Source organism: Scatophagus argus, chromosome 21 (genome assembly GCF_020382885.2).
Source record: "Scatophagus argus isolate fScaArg1 chromosome 21, fScaArg1.pri, whole genome shotgun sequence".
Taxonomy (NCBI): Eukaryota; Metazoa; Chordata; class Actinopteri; family Scatophagidae; genus Scatophagus; species Scatophagus argus.
Window position 1 is genome coordinate 401,058 of NC_058513.1, and position 20,302 is coordinate 421,359.

A 20,302-nucleotide genomic window follows, 5' to 3' on the forward strand; every position below is an offset into this window, starting at 1 on the left:
CTGTACTCCAATTAATTAACAGAAGCACATATGACTAACAAAACAAAGCTGCTGAACAATCATCACTTAAGTACCTGATGGATTCATTTACTGTAACGCAGGCTACTTTTGTGGTTCTGCTCTTTGACTGAGTGTGATCATATTGGACAGCTACCAAGTTTGGGTGTGTGTAAGTGAATGGGTATGGAAAGTTGTGTTAAAAGTATTGTTTCAATATATATAATGTAGAAGATAACATGCATTTTGTAAACCCAAATACATACATGCAAGCATGCATATGTGAGTACTGCTGAATCATTTCAGAACAGTAATTATAAATATATGTAATTGTAATTAATCTTTTAGATTAGTTGTAGTAATGTATCTGTAGTCTAACCTCTAGCTCCAGAATCCAGCAACCGCCACATCCCCCGTGACCACATTCGAGATGTAACTTGCTGCAACATTCAACTGACTTGCAGTGAATTTAGAGTTGAGCCTATGTTGCACGAATGACACTCACATACCAGACAAACGCCGCCACCTTGTGGTTCCATCTGTGTACTGCCATTAAGAACCTTATCTTCGCAGTAGAAAGGATATTGGAGTCTTTCAAGCTGGACAAGTGAAAGAGGCGGCGCGACGCCGAAAAACGCTGGAAAATGTCACTGTTTGACGTTTTTTAAATCAGAACTGTATGTTTTCGGCCAACAATACCCGGAAATTACGCTTGGTTACGACTAAGAAGGTGTACCAAAGAAGAAATGCTATATGTAGCCCTCTGGAAGGATTACGTTACTGTGCATTGCAGCGAGACCGGGTATAACTTCTAATAACTAACGCTGAATGACATTTGTTAAGACGTAAACATTTTGTATTGTGGCGCGTCTGTTTTCAAACCGCGAGTGCGAACAAAATGGAGGGTAACGCGCTTTCGTTGTGCTGTGTGTATACGGTGCACTCGCGTTTAGCCGAGTGTCCGTGCTGATCGTGGTTTTTCAGGGTGTTTATAGGATACATTTGATAGACACAGAAAGAGACATCTAAAGAGTAAAAACCGTGACGTTACTCATTATGTGTATCATTTCAAACGCCTTAGCTACACTTCAGGAACCTAAAATAATACAAGGGAAAACCTATACCACAGAATGACTGATCTGGGGGATGTAGCAAGTGTTCCGAGCTCCTCCGGCCAAGGCGGAGCTGGGCTGAGTTTCACCACGGGGGAACTCTCCGGCCGGATGCGGAGTGTGCCCTCCTCCACTCCACCAGGAAGACTGACTTCTCTCAGAACCAGGGACCTGACACTGGGTGGAGCCCTCAAAAAACCAAAGGTAATGGATGACATGAAAGGAGTGGAAATAGGAAATACCTGCTTAAAATGGAAATGCCTTCAAGTAGACAATTATATTAAATCAAAAACAATAATTAAATAATTATATTATGTTTCACCATTAAGTTACAAAATTTCATTTTTTTTAAAAGAAATCCAGCTCCACATGATTCTTACATCACCACATGGACTTAAGGCTATTTTATGCATACTCAAAAACAAGGCATAGTAACACAAGTATGTCATGGAATAGTTATAGGACACTTTATTTTTACATTAATACAAAGCAAAGTGCTTATATAATAATAATAATAACACAAGGATGAATACAAGAAGAGAGAAGACATGTTGAAGAAGAGAAGACATGTTAAAGTAATCGTTAGGTAAAACACACAGAAGATGTCTTTGTTTAAATAAACATGGAGTTCCTTAAACTTCCCGGTAGACTTGTTCAATATATAAAACAACAACAATTTTATTTTTTTTCTTACTGGATTAGTGTGACACACTTTACATTGTGAGTGAACACGTTTGCTTCCCTCACAAAGGGGGTCAACTCCAGGGTCTCAGTAAGAAAATCTCATTTCGTTTGATGATGCTTTCATAATAAGGGGGTCAATAAAGTAGTAGTGGTAAAGGAAAATCAGTATTTTCACTAAAATGCAAAACAGAGATCATCATCCTGTAATATTGAATCTGACAGCTAGAAAGAATTTATAGCCAATTAAATGTATTATGTATTTACAGTATATTAATCCTGAATCCCAAGAAATAAATGCTTGATATTAATCATGGTTCGAATTTGTTTGTTCCAAAGAAAACCTTTGAGCCAAACGTTCATGCTGTGAGGAAAAACAAAGATGAGTAAGTGACCATCAATGCAATATTTCCAGTCGCCTGATTAATTATGCAAATTTTAAGTATTGACATTATGTGTTTTCAGTGTGCAGTGCTAATAATTTTAAACATCATGCCCATTTCTTTCCCAGATTGAAGGAAGAGGTCTATGTGGCTCCAAGAAAGGAGAGAAGAGAGAGGGATGAGAGGAGGAGAGAGAACAGAGGGAGGAGGAGCGAAAGGCCTCACACCATCCAGTCTCATTCCATCTTTGAACAGGGTCCTGCTGACACTGTTCGCAAAACAGGTCAACATCTCATTTGGTTCTTTTTCAGTGGAATTCAAGCATGCACACCAGAGGTTTGGTTGCAGGTACATTACAGGTGCACGTCTTCCCTCACAACAGGCTGGCATGGTGCTACAGACCTACATGATGCCGCCACCTCTCCTGTGTGTAAGCTGGTGAAGAAAGAGGGGAAAGGATCAGAGGAGGATGAACATGAGATACTACAGAGGGATGATGTGAGTACTTCCTGCTAGAAGCTATACCTTGAAGGACAGCGTCTCAATGTCTGTCTTAAAACAAAACTAGGTTGAAACCTTATATGTGACTGGGTTTTGAGCTGCATTTGAGTCAAAAATGATATAAATTAAATTGCATGAACAATAATTGCCACTCATAAGGTGTTTGAATAAAAAAGAACTTATTCTAATTCTAGCTATTCTACTTTTCTTCTTGCTGTAATTGTTCCTCCTTTTCATACCATCACTCCTGTCCAGTGTGCTTTCAGTAAAAGTGATGGGGAACAAAGTCTACTGGAGATCTACTTGTGCAAATATGTATACAACTGTTTATCTGAAGTTAATATAAGGTTTCAGCAGTCTGAGTTACTCAAACCAAATATGTATCTTTGATAGTTAGACTTTTTGTGCAAATCCCCCCCCCCCCCGCGTCTCAGCATAGAAATGGAGTCTGAGCAAAAATTGAATTTGCCACTGAAAACATTTAAGTTTAATAGATATCCACTGGATTGGATTAATCAGTGTTGCACTCTCATGTTTTTTATATATATTTTTGATTGAAACAAGTACAAGATCAAGCATATTAGAAAGTGATCTCTAATTCCTTAGCCATTGTGAACAAGTGGAAAAATTAGACTATCGTTTTGAGACAAACTAACTAGGAAATTAAGGAATAATACTTGACAAGAGTAGTCCATCCATCCATCCATTTTCTATACCGCTTATCCGTCAGGGTCGCGGGGGAGATGTCTGTCTACTATGTGATGGAGGGGGTGCTGATCATTGTCCATGATGGATAACAGTTTATTCAGCATCCTCCTCTCCACCACGGTCACAAAAGTGTCTAGCCTAAAACCAAGTACAGAGCCAGCCTTCTTGATGATTTTATCAAGTCTGTTAGTGTCACTGGCTCTGGTGCTGCTGCTCCAACACTCAATTTAATTCAATTCAATTCAGTTCAGTTTATTTATATAGAACCAATTCACAACAAAAGGTATCTCATGACACTTTCCAATTAGAGCAGGTTTAAACCAAACTCTTTTAAACTGTAGATAATGATAATGACAATGAAGTATACAGAAGGTACTATGGTGATTATGATAGCAATATTAGTAACAGTAACCAGCAATAGCAAAGAAAATGGCACTGGCAACAACAGACTTGTAGAAGACCTCCAACATCTTCCTGCACACACTGAAGAATCTCAGCTTCCTCAGGAAATAGAGTCATGCTCATCACCTTCTTGTACACAGCCTTGGTATTAGATGTCCAGTCCAGTCTGTTGCCGATCACCACAGCACAGCTCCTTGTGGAGCTCCTACATCACTGACCACCACAGCAGACAGGACATTGCCCAGTCAGACAAACCGTGGCCTGCCTGTCAAGTAGTCAGTAATCCAGGAGATCCTTGTGTCATCAACATCCATCACCTGCAGCTTCTCACCCAGTAGCAGAGGTTGAATGGTGTTGAAAGCACTGGAGAAATCACAGAATGTGATCCTCACAGTGCCTCCCCCACCATCCAGAGGCAAATGGGCTCATTGCAGCAGGAAGATGACAATGGCACTGGTAGGCAAATTGCAAGGGGTCCAGAAACATCTTCACCTGTGGCCTCAGCTGGGCTAAGACCAGTCTTTCCAGGACCTTCATCACATGAGATGCGAGGGCGACTGGTCTGTAGTCTGCTGGGTCAGATGGCATCGACTTCTTGGGGACTGGAACCAAGCAGGACGTCTTCCACAGCATCGTGACTTTCTGGCCTGGAAGTAATATATGCATGGACTAATTTTTTTGCATCTTTCTGACTCAGGATGTGCCTAATTTTTGCAATATTGTGGAGGTGTCTGCGGTCTTTGAAATGTGTGTGTGAGTTAAAGGACATGTCCTGATCAAAAAGAACTAGATTCCTTACAGTGGAGCTTGAGGCCAGGGCTAAGCATCTAGCATTGCTATGTCACTGGATAATTTGTTTCTAAGGTGTTTAGGGCCCAGAACAATAACTTCAGTTTTGACTGAATTTTGAAGTAAAAAATTGCAAGTCATCCAGGTTTTTATGTCTTTAAGACATGACTGATTTGTTTCATCTGGTTTCATTGCCAAATACAATTGTGTGTCATCTGCATAACAATGAAAACGTATGGAGTGTTTCCTAATAATATCACTGATGGGGAGCATATAAAGGGTGAATAGTATTGGCCTGAGCACAGAACTTTGGGGAACTCTGTGGCTAACTTTTGTGAGTGTGAACGATGTATCATTAACATGAACAGATTGAGATCAATCTGATAAATAGGACTGAAACCAGCTTAACGCAGTTCCTTTGATGCCAATTAGGTGTTCCAATCTGAGTAATAAGATAGAATGGTCAGTGGTGTCAAATGCAGCACTATGGTCTCACAGTACAAGGACAGAGATAAATCCCTTGTCTGATGCCAATAGAAGGTCATTTATGACTCTGACTAATGCCATCTCTGTGCTATGATGAGCTCTAAAGCCAGATATTACTATGTAGAAAGTCATGTAGCTGGTTGGCGACTGTTCTCTCAAGGATCTTGGAGAGAAATGGAAGGTTAGATATTGGTCGATAGTTGCTTAAAACCTCTGGATCAAGTGTGTGTTTTTTAAGGAGAGGTTTGACTACAGCTACTTTAAAGGACTGGGGTACATAGCCTGTTATCAGGGACAGATTGATCATGTCTAATAGGCAGGTGCTAAGTAAGGGTAAAGCTGGGCACATAGCCTGTTATAAGACAAGATAAGACAAGATGAACTTTACTGATCCCACAGTGGGGACATTCACTTGTCGTGGCAGCTCACAAGAACAGAATAGAATGCATAAAGCAAGAAGTGTGCAAAAACAGTTAGAAAAAATATAGAGATAATAAATTAACAGTTTATTATAATGCACACTGCAGTTTGCCTGCAGGCCAGACATCGGGGTGGATGACGCTGTCTTCTACCTGCTGCACCAGGCGCTGACTCAACTGGAGAGTGCTGGGAGCGCTGTGAGAATCATGTTTTTTGACTTCTCAGGTAAATTCAATACAATTCAACCGGTGCTGCTGAGACGGAAGCTGGAGAGAGCAGGAGTGGACGGACAGTGCTCTCACCTTTCCTCTTCACCCTTTACACTTCTGACTTCACCTACAACACCAGCAGATGTCACCTCCAGAAGTTCTCTGACGACTCAGCCAATGTTGGCTGTGTGTCTGAGGGGAACGAGATGGAGGACAGGACAGTCAGGAGCGCAACCACCTTTGCTTAAACACCAATAACACGAAGGAGATGGTGATTGACTTCCGGAGAAGGACATTACCACATATACCGGTGAACATCCGGGACTCGGACATTGAGATGGTGGACAGTTTTAAATATCTGGCTGTCTAAAAACTGGACTGGTCACATAACACAGATGCCCTGTACAAGAAGGGCCAAAGTCGCCTCCACCTTCTGAGGAGACTGAGGTCCTTTGGTGTGTGCAGGCCCCTCCTAAGGACTTTTTATGACTCTGTGGTAGCCTCTGCTATTCACTACGCTGTGGTCTGTTGGGGACCGGGCAGCAGGAAGAGACTAAATAAGCTGGTCAGGAGGGCCAGCTCTGTCCTGGGCTGCCCACTGGACTCCGTGGAGGAGGTGGGTGAGGGGAGGATGTTAGCCAAGCTGACATCCATCATGGACAACACCTCTCACCCTCTGCATCAGACAGTGGAGGCTCTGAGGAGCTCCTTCAGTGGCAGACTGCTACACCTTCAGTGTAGGAAGGAGCTACCGCACCACACAGAAGTTAATGATGTGATTAATGTGATGCAGTCAGTCAGGCCATTGATGTCATCACCATGAGAGCTGTAAAGTGTCTCCCAGTCTGTAGTTTGAAAACAGTCTGTCAGTCTCTTACTGGCCTCATCAGTTCACACTTTCACAGACTTCTTCTGTGCAGGCTTTCTTCTCACCCTGGGTGTGTATTCGGGGAGCAGATGAACGAGACAGTGATCAGATCAGAGCGTCCAAGTGGGGGGAGGGGGGCAGAGAGTGTGGGGAGAGTGGAATATAGAGAGGCTCGATTTACATTCAGCATTTAGGAGGATGCACACACAGTACAATACCTTATGTTTCCTTAAGAATTCCCATCAGAATAACAAGCAGATATTAAAATAGCATAATAACCAAACACATAGAGCGTGTAGGGCTATGTGCTTATCCTGTTTGTTATACTTTGTAGATACAATGGACAGAAGAGTGGACAGTAGGTTTGATGGAGTTTAATGTGGCTCTTGTCTCATCTGTCTCATTTTCTACAAAAATAAAGCTTTGTGTTTTTACACATTGTTAAGTGATACAGCATTAGTTTGTAATCATTGAACTGGTGACTGGTGAGTCAGTGAGATTTGATTAGTATTATCAACCAAAATAATAATAATGATCTTAATAATAGTAATTATAACAATCATTATCACCACCTTCATCTCTTCATTGTTCATAACTATTATTTCATCCACAGTTCATAGATGACCCTGGTCTGAGTAATGATGCTAACCTGAAACCTATCCGGCTGCCTCTGAGTCAGTCCAGCAGTTTCACAAAGAGTCAAATACTGATGTCTGCGGCAGCACGTGAGAGAGGTACTACTGACTACTGCTTGAGTTCCACAACTGACAGTAACACAACACAGATTACAGATTTTGGTTATTAATTGCATCAATCTGCATTTTTGTTTGTTGGTGTGGCTCTGCTCATGTGATGTTCTGAAACATATTTTAGGAAGCTTTACATGGACTGTCCGTGAACTTTTGTTGTGTTTGTCATGTTGGCAGGTTCAGAGAGTAGGGCAAGCTACAGCAGAACAGAGCTGCCCAAACCAGAGCAGCTATCCCTGGTAGAAGTGCTGCATGATCTCAGCTTATCTGGCAGAGAGGAGCTCTTCTTTATGCAGCTACCTGACTGCATGCCAAGCAGAACACCTGGACGTAAGGTCAACCCTGCCTTTTCTACAGCTGATAAACTTGGCAAGATGGAAGGCAAGCCTGAAGAGAAGAGGCCTTTACAAGCACAAGTGGGTTCACAGAATTAACACTAACACTGGGTTACATTTTCTATGAGGAAAACTTTTTCTATTTAAAAATTTGTAGATTGGCCTTTCCAACGGCACGGTAGTGCAGTGGTTAGCACTGTCACCTCATAGCAAGAGGGTTTCAGGTTCGAATCCCAGTCTGGGCCCTTCTATTTGGAGTTTGGATGGATGGATGGATGGCCTTTCCAATCCAGGAATGCTTGTATCAGCCAGTTATGAACAGGTTGTGTATGTCTGCCTCTCCTCAGGAGGCTGTGGTGAATGAGGGCTGCCCTGTGCTTTCGCAGTTCCCAGAAGGATTTTTGGGTAAACTTCAGATCAGGAAGTCAGGAAAAGTGGAGCTGAAGTTGGGTGACATCGTCATGGATGTCTCTGAGGGAGCTGCATTCTCTTTCCTGCAGGTACAGTGATCATGTGCTTGTGTGCCATGTTGTAATGTATTGTAACTTATCAAAAGTAAAGGGAATAGTAAACTGTTCACTCACACCAGACGGTTTGATAAGGCTGTTGTTTAGGTTGCACTTAGAGCCATTACCATTTATATACACACTTCTGCTGAAACACTTTGTGCCTACCTGCCGTTAGAGCTATGAAATCACATAAAAATATCTTCCAAAATGTAACTGCAACGTGTGCCATGTTTTCTTGAAAGGAGAAGTAAATGGAAAAGGACTGAGCATGATTACACATTACTGGTACAAATATATAAATAAAGTTGCATACTACAAATGTTACAACAGCAACATGTGATGCAGATTAAGACACATTAGAGCAGAAGTCTGAAAAGCCAACATGGATTTTCTCTGTGTGTTTGACTCAAATAACTGGACCAGCCACAATATTAACACCACTGACAGGTGAAGTGGATAACCGTAATCATCTGTTTACAATGCAGTGTTCTGCAGGGAAACCTCGGGTTCTGGGAATCATATGAATATTATTTGATACATACCACCCATCTTAACGTTAAAGACGAAATACTAAATCCCCAGCAACGGCTCTTCCTGTCAGCAGCAGCCTACCCGGATGGATTTAGCAAATAGTATAAAACCGAAATACATAAACTGACTGGTACATCAAACATTACTTCCTAGTAAAGCTGTAGATAAGAAACTGCTGAAATATTTAATACTGTCTTCTCTATTGGAAATTTCTCACAGAACCACCTCTGGCGTTAAACCCAAATAGTTGGAAAAACAGAAAATATCTAGTGAGCAGCAGTTCTCTCCAATTCAAATAATGTAATGTAAAGCCCTCTGAGACAAACTGCTTGTAATATACATATTAAGTTGTCTTGTCATGTCAATATGGAACACAATATATGAGGAATGTTTCCTTTGAATCTATGCTACAAAGAATTAAAGCAATTTTGAGGGCAAACATTCCCATCTGATACTAGCTAGATGTATATATTAATAAATATGTGTCAGTAAGTATTTGAACAACAGTATAATACTATTGCAACTGCAAATTATAACCGCTGTTTTAAACTGTGTAACTGTGCCAGTAATCCTCAGTCAATATGTGATAAGAAAAACAATGGCACTCTGTCACTACTCCTGTACAAACCATGTCTCCTGCTTCCTACAGCAACTGGTGTCGGTGCATCTTTCTGATGGTCGGACCGGAGACATGATGGTGTTAGGAAACATCCACCACAAACTGGTTTTATCTCCTGAGTTCCAGGCTTTACTGAAACAAGTTGGAACAGAGCAGCAGCAAGAGCCGTGATAGTCTCTCATCTGCTACACAGAAATCTAGCAGAACTGAAAGTTACACAGTGATCGACACAAATAACGATTTCTTTGAGTTTTACGGGAATCCTGATCTGATGGGACACGATTTTTCTTCTTTCTTTTTTTTAAATTTGAAAATCATGTGATATATAAGAATGTGATCATTGTTATGTTTTTTCCTCTGGTGTCAAAACATTTTGTAAAGATAGTATTGGACTCATCCTATTGATGTGCAATGACTCAGTTGTATATTGTTACCTGTGCACTGATGAACCATATACACATCGGTGAGAAGAAAAGGAGAATACTGTCAATTCTATGCAGCCCAGTACAGCACCCAACAATAGATGAAAGAAGACCAGCAAAAGGAATGAACTACGTGCTTAGTGGACTCCCAGAGAAAGATCGAGCACACTTTAAAATTGCCACAAAGATGACCATTTTCCCCACATATAGAACCACCTTTTATTATGTTGTTTTGGCTTTTTAACCTATACATGCCTTGATAACTGAACATTCATATGAGTATAACAGACTGACCATGAGATAACTGTGCACCTATTCTCCTATATTTATATCTCATCATGTGTGTGTTCAGTAGATTAACAGGTGCAAAGCAAATGTGTATTTCTGAACTGCACTCTTTGTTATAAATTTTGTAGCATTTAGTAAACTTAGATATAACAGTTTGTATTTGTTATTGCTGTGGATAGTGATGGAAAGTTGTTTATTTGTTATTAGGTGTGAGTATGTTTGTGAACCTGAATCCTTTTCTGCTACCTCAGAAGCACCATTTAATTTTTCACATCTCAAATGACTCTTATGCATCAGCTTCACAGAGCCAACTGTAAATACAGATGTTGCTGACCTCCTTCCGATAATCTATTTTTGAGAAAAAATGTGTTAGGCTTTCAAAACAATTAGATTACACAAACCTTCTCATAGTCTACAATGACCTCCTAATGAAATCAGATGTAAGAGACTGAAATACAGCTTGTCATACAGTAGATCACATCAGTCTGGTAAACAGACTTCAGCAGTTGGTTGGTTTATAAAGATTACTTTCAGATTATATATATAATCTTTACATATTGTCAGGGGCCACAGTTCTGAAATAACCTGCTTTTAGGAGCCCCGTCTCAACTCGTCATCATGCTTTATATCACTCAGTTTTATTGACTAGTACACCCGTAATTTTATATCACATTGTTTTATATGCTCTACACGGGTCTGTTTTTACTACTACTTTTATTTACTTTATCACTTCTCGATGATTTTGCCAAATCTGACCTGATGTTTAATTCATGAGAAATATATACTGAATTTTATCACAATCATGTATCATAAAAATGTGACTTTCATAGTACAGCGTACATATTGCTTATTTTTAAAATTGGGTGTTTCACGTGTAATTCTTTAGGCATCATGAAAAGTAATTTTTTTAGAAGGGTAAATGTTTATTCAGTAAATACACAACACAAAGAAAGAAGCCAAATTAATACTGCCTAAACATGAGCACTAAATATACTCTACAGTAAAAGAAACAGTGAATTACATTCTTCATGATTAACAGAATAGAAATGGCAACACTGAAGACAGGAAAGAATCTGGATTTTATTAGTAATATCTGACACACGGCTGCATTTCCTCAAGCATAATGGAAGTTTTTTTCCTCATACTTGACCCAGCAGCTCATAACCAACTCCATATAGTGAAGTCAGGACAGTTCAGTTCTGCTGGCATCTGAGAGGGACTGACCCTTTATGCCATCAAAACAATCAGTGAAGGCAAAAGTTAATTTTACTGTCAACCATAACATATATTGACAACTGTTCACAGAACAAAAAGCATCTTGTTAAGCTTGAGTGGAAAGCATGAACTGGATATTTTTGTGTTTAAAAACAATATGCCAGACAATTTTATTTATTCCATAGAAGACAAACTGTGGAATTTCACAGTTTAAGTTTGCAACTGTACAAGCGTATACTACAATAACAGCCACAAGACAAAGGATTCAGTCAGTTTGCAATCATGGGAACCATGACCATCTTTAGAAGTGCTTTCTGTAAATTGCAACCAATGGCACTTCTCTTAGAGAAGAAACTCATGGAGCCAACTACCCAACAAGCTCCACTCCATAGGAAACACTCCATAAAAGAACCAGCTGCATTTTTTCACAGATTTGTTGACAAGACAAATACAGAATAACACCTCACATACTGGTTGTTTTTCAAATAGCAACTCTAACCTTTACTATTTCCCTTAAGTATACTGAAACTAAGAAACTCAGTTTCTTAGTTTCAGCTGAGAACAATCCCACCCTACATTATTTGGAAGAATTGAACTACCCAATCGAAGTCGAAATGTGTTCTAACCTCCTAAATCTTACTCTGTACTATATATTTCCTTGGATAAGTGAATCATCCCATGACCTCATTTTTGATGTGCTCGTTTTTTTAACTGCTCCTGTTAAGAAAAAAATGTCAAAAATAAAAGAATGTGTACTTGTACAGAGGGTGACAATAAGCTCACACAGTGCCCTGTAAAAATCCTATTGTCAGTTATTACATTGTCTTATTTTTACTTAACAGAGGCATTAATGGGGTGTTGTAAAGGTGTCTTGATCTCTCTGAATGCTGTGAAGACTTTGCCCTTTCAATTGAAGAAGCATTCATGACAACTCAGAATTCTTTGACTTTAAAGTAAAAAAAACAAACAAGCAAGTCATAGCCCTGGCTCATCAGAAATCTTCAGCTTTAATGAAGACCATAGTCTCCTCTGACAGTTGACTCAATGCATAAACATATCAGTTTTTGTGGAGCTACTCTTTATCTTCCTGGTTGTCTTTGACATTCCTTTGGCAGTCGTTTTATTCACTGTTGTAGCATTAGCTTTCTTTGTTATCTTCTTTGCTTTAGCGGTTTTTTTCTCGGAAGACAATGTCTGCCTTCGGATCAGGTCTTCTCGTCCAATCTCCATCATGTGGTCCTCCCATGACTTGATCTCATTTTTGTAACGAATTTTGTCATCCTCAGCCAACTGTGTGTAGACCTGAGATGTGAAACAAACAAGATTTGAAAACTGAACAATAATGAATCTTGTTTCCCATGTGTGCAGTGGCACAAAGACCATACAACTACGAGATTAATGTAAGAATTGTGTACCCAACCTGTTTCTGATGACTGATCAGATTCCTCCAGTCCTCTAACAGTGACTTCATCTTTGCCTGAAGAACATCATCAGCAGAAAGATTACATCAATGATTACTGTGACAATCCAAGGAAATTCTGTTTTGCAATACAAGCACAGCAATAGGGCTGTGTTTTAAGATAAGAAGCTTCCACTGATGCTTTCAAAAGAAGCTTTGAATGTCTGTTATGATGCCATCAACCTAAAACAAATCCTTCTCAAAATGCTCAAGGTTAAATAGTGATACATCAGATTACATGGAGCACTGAGCACCAAGCGACCGCAGATATATAAAACAATGTTTTTCGACTTCAGTAAGTTACTATAAAAGTGTTAAAACCCATGTTATAAGAGTAGCATAGCTCCTTTAAATAAAGCAATTTGCTGTTAGACTGCACTGTTAACATCACAGGTGTGTTAACATTTGTATGCAGCATAGGAAGACATATAGTTTTGACTGCAATGAAAATGTTTCTGAAAGGGTATGGATGGAAGCAGTATATTCCATTTAGTTTGTCGTAACTTCTGGAAGGAACTGCATGTATAAATTCTAATAAACATTCATTTCCACATTTCGGAGTCTTTTCACATACAAAGCAATGGTAGAAATGGTGGTCCCCCTTTTCGAAAAGGGGGGACCAGAGAGTGTGTTCCAGCTACAGAGGGATCACACTCCTCAGCCTCCCCAGGAAAGTCTACACCAGGGTGCCAGAAAGGAGAGTCCATCTGTTAGTTGAAATTTGGATCCAAGAGCAACAATGCAGTTTTCGTTCCAGTTGTAGAACACTGGAACGGCTCTACAGCCTTGCAAGTGTGCTGGAGGGGTCGTGGGAGTTTGCCCAACCAGTCCACATGTGTTTTGTGGACTTGGAAAAGGCTTACGACCAAGTTTCTTGGGGCATCTGTGGGGGGGGGTTCTCCGGGAATATGTGGTGGTTGGTCCATTGTTGCACCTTTGTAACCGGTTTATGGACAGAACTTCTAGCCACAGAGGGTGTCGCATTCAGTGGCCTTAGGATTCTTGGACTGGAACACTTCACAGCCCGGTGTGAAGAAGCTGGGATGAAGATCAGCTCCTCTAAATCCGAGGCCATGGTTCTAAGCCAGAAAAGGGTTGACTGCCCAATCCGGGTTAGAGGAGAGTTGCTGCCCCAAGTGGAGGAGTTTTCGTATCACAGGGTCTTGAATGAGGGTCACGAGTGAGGGTAAAATGGAGCGGGAGATTGACAGGCGGATCGGAGCAGCGTCTGCTGTGATGCAGATGCTGTACTGGTCTGTCGTGGTGAAGAGACAGTTGAGCCGAAAGCTCTCGATTTACTGGTCAGTCTATGTTCCGACCCTCACCTATGGTCACGAGCTGCAGATACAAATGGCCGAAAAGAGTTTCCTCTGCAGGGTGGCTGGGGGCTCAGCCTTAGAGATAGGGTGAGGAGCTCGGACATCTGAGAGGGGCACAGAGTAGAGCCACTACTCCTTCCAGAGGAGCCAGTCGGGGTGGTTCGGGTACCTGGTTAGGATGCCTCACGAACATCTCCCTGGGGAGTTGTCTCGGGCATGTCCATCCAGAACAAGACCCCGGGGCAGAACCAGGACATGATGAAAGAATTATATCTCTCGTCTGACCTGGGTATCCCCCTGGACGAGCTGGTGGCAGTGGTCGGGGAGAGGACAGACTGGGCTTCCATGCTGAGGCTGCTGCCTCCACGACCCAGATTCGGATAAGCGGAAGAAGATGAGATGAGACAATCGTAGAATAGATGAGGCAAGGAGGGACAGTCAAGCAGATGTAGATAATGCAACACTTATGGATGTTACCTGCCATAAAAGATGATGATAAGCCAAGAACCCCTACTTCAGCAAACTGCATTCAGGCTCTGAGACAGCTGATGAGGAACTTCCCTAAAAACTACTGAATCCTGTTTTTCAGCTGAAATGCTGCCAATAAAATTGCTTGATGATACAATCCAGGATATACAACACACTGACATAGTATGAGTTTTACATAATTACATTTCAACATATTTACTTATTTTATAGTTTTAGTTCCTTTCGTCACAAAGTGTTCTTCTCCCACTGGAGAAAGACTACTTTTGAATTTTCTGAACAACAGGAAATGTGCACTAGGAGACAAGTCTATGCACCAACATTACTAGTGGTGAGTATTTCTTATTTTGACCCGTCCCTTTAAATGTTATGTCACACTACTGTGTTACTGTTACTGACCTGTGTTGTGGTTCCCCTGGCCTCCTGAAAGTGCTCTGACATGAAAATGTTGAATGGAGAACGAGGACGTTTGGGTTTCCCTAAGATGTTTAACTCCTAGATCACACACAGACAGAGAGAGGTGGTGTGGCATATATTATGGGCTTCAGTATTCAAAAATTCATGTTTCTCTGCAGTCTTCTGTCCTGTGAATTTACTCTCAGCAAAGACAACTTTCTAGAAAGACTGGATAACAGCTCTAGAAGGCAGACATGTTTTTCATAGCACATTTAAGAAAACCTTGAAGCTCTTGACATAATGTCACCCCAGCATTTCCCTGATTCCTTTTACTGCTATCTTTCTTACCCTCTTTTTGCGGACAGCCTTCCTTTTGGCACTCTTCTGCCTCTTCTCCAGGGTTTGTTGCTTGGCCTGTGCTGGGGACAGCTGGGCCTGGTAGCTCTGAAGGTCAACCTTAAACTGCTTCCTGGCCTGCAGAGATGCTTCCTCAAAGGGCTAAAAAGGGAGTGAGGGACCAACAACAAACTGACAAGACCAATATGTATAGAGACTGTATGACAACAGAAGATAAAGTGTATTATTTACACTTAAGTAGCCATCACACAGATGATTTGCCACTGCCTTACCCTACAATGTATGCACTCAAGGCACAATTAAAAACTGGAATAACAAGCATAGACTTTGACTTTTAAGAAGTAAGGGATCGAAATACCCGTTTCTGCTCTGGACTCATTGTTCTCCACTGCTGGGCGATCATCTTGATGACATCCACTGGTTTGACTTCTAAAGGCACAGGTATCATTATCAACACAATGACATTATTTTAGTACTTAATTTATGATGGAAAAATCTGAGACTGATTAAGCTCAGCCATGTGCTGTGAAATTATAATTCAATCTGATTTTAATATGATTCTTTCACACTGTTTATGGTCCAGTACTTACCAGCCGTTATTGCCATATAAATACAGCAAGAAATCAGTAACTTAGTCTGTCTTCTAAAGAAGTATAAAGTGTTATAGATTTACCTGGGTATTGTCTTGTCACAAATGGCTGCTGTTGCAGAAGATATCTCATGTATCCATTCAGAGGTCTCTTTGGAGGGCCACTGGGCTGAGAGGTCAGGCATTTCACTGGGTTGATATATGTAGTTGGGAGGACACTGGTACACCTACAGCATACAAATACAAATACAAATTATGCAGAGAGCATCGTAGCATCCGTTATTTCTCATGGAAATTACTTTTTGGCAATTTAGTGATGCCTACTTTAGAACAGTGGTATGAAATGTTCACAGTACAGACATAATACCAGTACAGACTGGTATTGCACAGTTATTACTAATAATGATCCTTAAATAATGATCCTGTCTTGCACAGAAACTTTGTACACTACTGCTGTACATATTGTTGTCATCTCTGTTCACTGTTATTTATTTTTTTATTCTGGTTGTTTTATATTTATAGTGCTTATTTTTATAGTTATTTTACGTATTCATAGGTTACTGGGCTTATACTGGGACCAGGGAAACTAATTTTGTTCCACCTCATGTTTTTACAGGTGTGAAATGACAATAAAGCTCCTTGAATCCTTGAAAACAAAAGGGTTTTCTTTATAATTTCACAAAATATTATGTCCTGACAGACATGAAACTTGAAATAACTTGAAATATCTAAAATAACACTAATATAGTAGAATGTACGCAAATGTACATGGTATGATAATTATCGTGGCACAGTATAACATGAAATCAGTGTATCACTGAACCCCACTCAGTTAGAGAACATACTAGTCTGAACATCTAAAGAGCTTACATGATGGCAAGAACATTATCATTCCATTTATAACCATCACTGATTCTTCAGAAAACATGTCCTGCATAATCTTTATGTTAAAAATCAAGAATGTTATAATAAATAATATACATACAAACAAAAATCTTAAGGAACTGTTTATACCAACATCATTATTCCCAAATATATTTACAGTTTTAATTCAATTTGTTAAAGATTTATGTTCTGAAGTTAAAAAGTGCATGTTTCTAAACCTGTGCTCTCTGAGAGATCACAGTATAAAACAGGCCAAAAAACCTCTTAAAGACTCCACAAATTAGAAAACATATGCATCAAAAGAATTATAATGGTTATACATACATCAAACAGTACACAAAGTGAACTTCAAACAATATTTTTTTATAAAAATCTGCCTATCAAAGTTGTGTGCTCAGTTTCCATCAACACCATCAGATGTTTCCATAATCCTTAATAAATCAGGAAATAATACGGTCAGTTATATCCTTCAGAACCCCTGTATGTGGTATGTGTATGATGAATGCTGCAGTACTACACATGCCCTAGTAAGCTTTAGTTTTTTTGATACTTTACACAAAGAAAGATGTGATGATGTCACTGCAGTCATAGCTTTTACGTGTCAGAATCAGAATCAGAATTCCTTTATTTATCCCAGAGGGGAAATTTTTTAAAAACACAATCTTCCAAATAATGAGAGTCCGGTTAAGAAGTGTGGATTGAATTTAGGCATTTAGGTGACGTTATAGAGGCAGTTAGCAACTAAGGAAAAACAAAATGGCAGCAGTATACAATACATATTTAGCATGAGGGAAAAATCCCTATTGTCAAGACCGTCAGATGTCATCATGACGGTGTTGACATGTAAGCTGACAGAGTTGACAAATCCTCCCGTAACCTCTTAATGTGGTAATATGATATTACCTATGAACATGGTAAAATATTCCAATGTTATTTCATGGTTCTCTTTACACACACACAAATGTACATATAGCCTGATTTTTATTTTTTAACCTTGTATACCATTAGGTTTTGTAGGGCATAGACAGGGTGTGCTCTGCTTTCAATTGTGTTTTAGTAATTAGTAATTATATATTAAACTTATAATTTTAAACCATAAACATTTTTGAATCATATCAATGAATCATGCCAGGTAAATAAAAATCATGTTTCAGGGTCTAGTTAGAATTCTAACACATTTTTCATCATAGATCTGTGTTGTACGAAGCCATGGCTAGATGGAAAGTGTCAATAGGGGAGCAAAGGAGGAGAAGTAGGGAGTACCAAAGAGAAAGAAGAGAGAAATTATACAGTGACCCAGAGCGCAAACGTGAGGTGCTAGGGAGGGAAAGGCAAAGGTGGAAGAAGAGAATGCAAGACAAAAAAATACGACAAATAGGCGATTTGAGAGAAAGAGGAAAAAAAGGCATCAGAGAAAGGCTCAGAGATGCGCAGAAAAGCTCAAGATAGCAAAGGACAGTGCAGCAAGCAGATACCCCCCAGCCAGTCCACCAAATCAGAATAATCCTCCATTGTGCTTTATGTAGCATATGTTAGTTTATTTAGTATGTTTAGTCTATCCTTCCCACTAACAGTTAGGCTTTGTTTGGTTTTTTGTTTGTTTACTTTTGACTAACCTACACTGCTGTAATGGGATGCTGGATGCTTGAATTTCCATCAAGATCAATAAAGAATCTATCTATCTATCTAATGAGGAGCCTTCTCATTTTCCCAGTAAGCCACTGCAACCCCAAAAGAGGACACACACCTGCAAAGGCTGCCCACTTTAATTGTGTTCAAAGACAAAGATTTGTTAGATTTCTGTTAGAATAATCTGTTGTCATCTCCTTCAATTGTTGTCATCTCCTTCAATTGTTGTCAAGTGTGGTTTTTTTTTATTTAGTACATTTATCAGTATACTTAAAACTGACCATGTTGATTAATAATTTTGTCAACACCGTCAGTGATTATGAACACCGTCAGATGCATGTTCTTTTTGTTGTTGATTTTCAATAAACATTATTTAAACATCTATATATACATCTGTTAAACATAACTGATCTACATACTAGTGTCTCGCTTTTCAAGGAAGGGAATCGTTTATATAGTCTTAACATTAAAAACAAAGGCAGAAAATAACAGAATTTGGGAACATTAAAAAAAAGAAACAAAAAACAACCCGTTCCTTTACATGGTTTGATAACTAAGACCTGACTCTACACATATATCAACTTCAAATTGATGCGGAATACATTTTTTAAAAATTTGAGCTCTAAAACAAGTGTTGTCCCTCATCTGAAGAATCAGTGAGCCCTGACCACGCGTGCCTTACCTACAATGTAAAAATGTTACTATTAACACACAAAAAGCCTACATTCTTGTCGACCACAAAAGCTCCTCACAAATGTCTAAAATCGCAAGCATCACAGCGTATTTAACACGTCTTCTTATTGTCTTACCAAGTTGAATGCTAACTAATGTTACCCTCTCCAAAAACATTTTTTTATAACACGATCTACTTTTCATTGAAAAAAAAAATTCTAAAACACAGCATGCAAAATCTTGCTTGCCAACTTCGCTCTGCCACAACTTCAGCTCATTAATACAGTACAATAACTTAAGATTAACTACCTTGCTAGCGTACTCGTGCAGGGGAAGACGCTGAAGGACTTAGCCAACCAGCTAACACTTGCTGTCAATAAGCTGAACGGAGCCATGTCACGGTTTACCGACGTTAAAGGGCGCCAAGTAGAATAATAAAAGACAAACGTATTAGCCCACAAAACAAGCGTATTATTAAATTCACGCAGTAGAATCCCAGGTGCCTCTTCCCCTTCTGCTTGTTGACAACATAGGCTCTGCAAAAAAGCGCCTTTAATCTCCCCCGGTGGATTGTGGGATAAGGTCAAAGTTGACGTTAACCAAAGAAACTCTAATATAGGAACTCCCACTCTCTTACACTTCCGATTATGTAGAGGGCACTCGCAACATACTCCAAAATGAATGGGGGCTTATGGAGCTGTAGCCCCAAAATGTAACTTCTATGGTGCAAAATGCAAAATGCTTTTATGGTACAAAATGCCATAATTTTCTTCATGTTTTCGGTATGAGCGATAGAGACAATAGGTACAGTAACATATATTACAACTTCGTAGCTTTTTGTGATGAAATACCTTTTTGTATTATTTAAGTATTTGCGACATACGCGCTATTTTATGGCATTCGACATTTTGGTTTCACGGATCAATCAAGCACAAGTTTGTGTTTTGTTTTATCCACGCTTCTAACATCTGCTATAGCTATCGTTAGGAAAAATGCATAATGACTATAACACACAAAATCGAAACCGTATTATTGTGGTTATATTGACGTAATGATAATCGAAGTTAGCCTACCGTAACGTAACGCTGCTAGTCGCAAATCTTTAACCAACCAATACGTTAGTGGAATGCTTGTGCTTTATAGGCAAAAGCGTCTGCCCCATAAGAAAAACACTACCAGCCTCAACAATTTTTTTACGTGCTCTATATACAAAACATTATGGTAATAGCGAGTTCGAACCGATTTCACAATAAAAGCAGTGTCCGGGCAACTAGGCAAAGTTACAT

The 20,302-nt window shown here is 39.7% G+C and overlaps 2 protein-coding genes across 3 annotated transcripts; one reads left to right on the forward strand and one right to left on the reverse strand.

The window, feature by feature from the left end:
• The first annotated feature begins 471 nt into the window (after positions 1 to 471).
• Positions 472 to 10,164, forward strand: zgc:171971 (uncharacterized protein LOC569690 homolog). Of its 2 annotated transcripts, XM_046376980.1 has the most exons (9): positions 472 to 799; positions 1,079 to 1,313; positions 2,130 to 2,176; positions 2,302 to 2,456; positions 2,556 to 2,671; positions 7,170 to 7,290; positions 7,483 to 7,721; positions 7,988 to 8,140; positions 9,330 to 10,164. In XM_046376980.1, exons 2-9 carry the CDS (start codon positions 1,128 to 1,130, stop codon positions 9,468 to 9,470), a joined length of 1,158 nt encoding a protein of 385 aa, XP_046232936.1. In that variant the 5' UTR covers positions 472 to 799; positions 1,079 to 1,127; the 3' UTR covers positions 9,471 to 10,164. The 2 variants fall into 2 exon arrangements, with proteins under 2 accessions (XP_046232936.1, XP_046232935.1); XM_046376979.1 differs by having other exon boundaries at positions 474 to 1,313.
• A 2,048-nt stretch (positions 10,165 to 12,212) lies between these two features.
• tfam (transcription factor A, mitochondrial) lies at positions 12,213 to 19,597 on the reverse strand. The gene is made up of 7 exons (XM_046376981.1): positions 19,326 to 19,597; positions 15,915 to 16,057; positions 15,600 to 15,670; positions 15,233 to 15,382; positions 14,888 to 14,983; positions 12,645 to 12,701; positions 12,213 to 12,526 (listed from the first exon to the last, which is right to left on the reverse strand). The coding sequence occupies exons 1-7, from the start codon at positions 19,409 to 19,411 to the stop codon at positions 12,266 to 12,268; spliced, it is 864 nt and encodes a 287-aa protein (XP_046232937.1). The 5' UTR covers positions 19,412 to 19,597; the 3' UTR covers positions 12,213 to 12,265.
• Positions 19,598 to 20,302: the final 705 nt, after the last annotated feature.

Coding starts and splice junctions, on each gene's coding strand:
- tfam (XM_046376981.1), bottom strand. CDS start 19,411: ATGGCTCCGTTCAGCTTATTGACAGCAAGTGTTAGCTGGTTGGCTAAG. Junction 16,058..19,325: donor TGCACGAGTACGCTAGCAAG/GTAGTTAATCTT, acceptor TGTATGCTGTAG/GTGTACCAGTGTCCTCCCAA. Junction 15,671..15,914: donor TGTGACAAGACAATACCCAG/GTAAATCTATAA, acceptor CTGTGCCTTTAG/AAGTCAAACCAGTGGATGTC.
- zgc:171971 (XM_046376980.1), top strand. CDS start 1,128: ATGACTGATCTGGGGGATGTAGCAAGTGTTCCGAGCTCCTCCGGCCAA. Junction 1,314..2,129: donor GAGCCCTCAAAAAACCAAAG/GTAATGGATGAC, acceptor TTTGTTCCAAAG/AAAACCTTTGAGCCAAACGT. Junction 2,457..2,555: donor TGACACTGTTCGCAAAACAG/GTCAACATCTCA, acceptor CCCTCACAACAG/GCTGGCATGGTGCTACAGAC.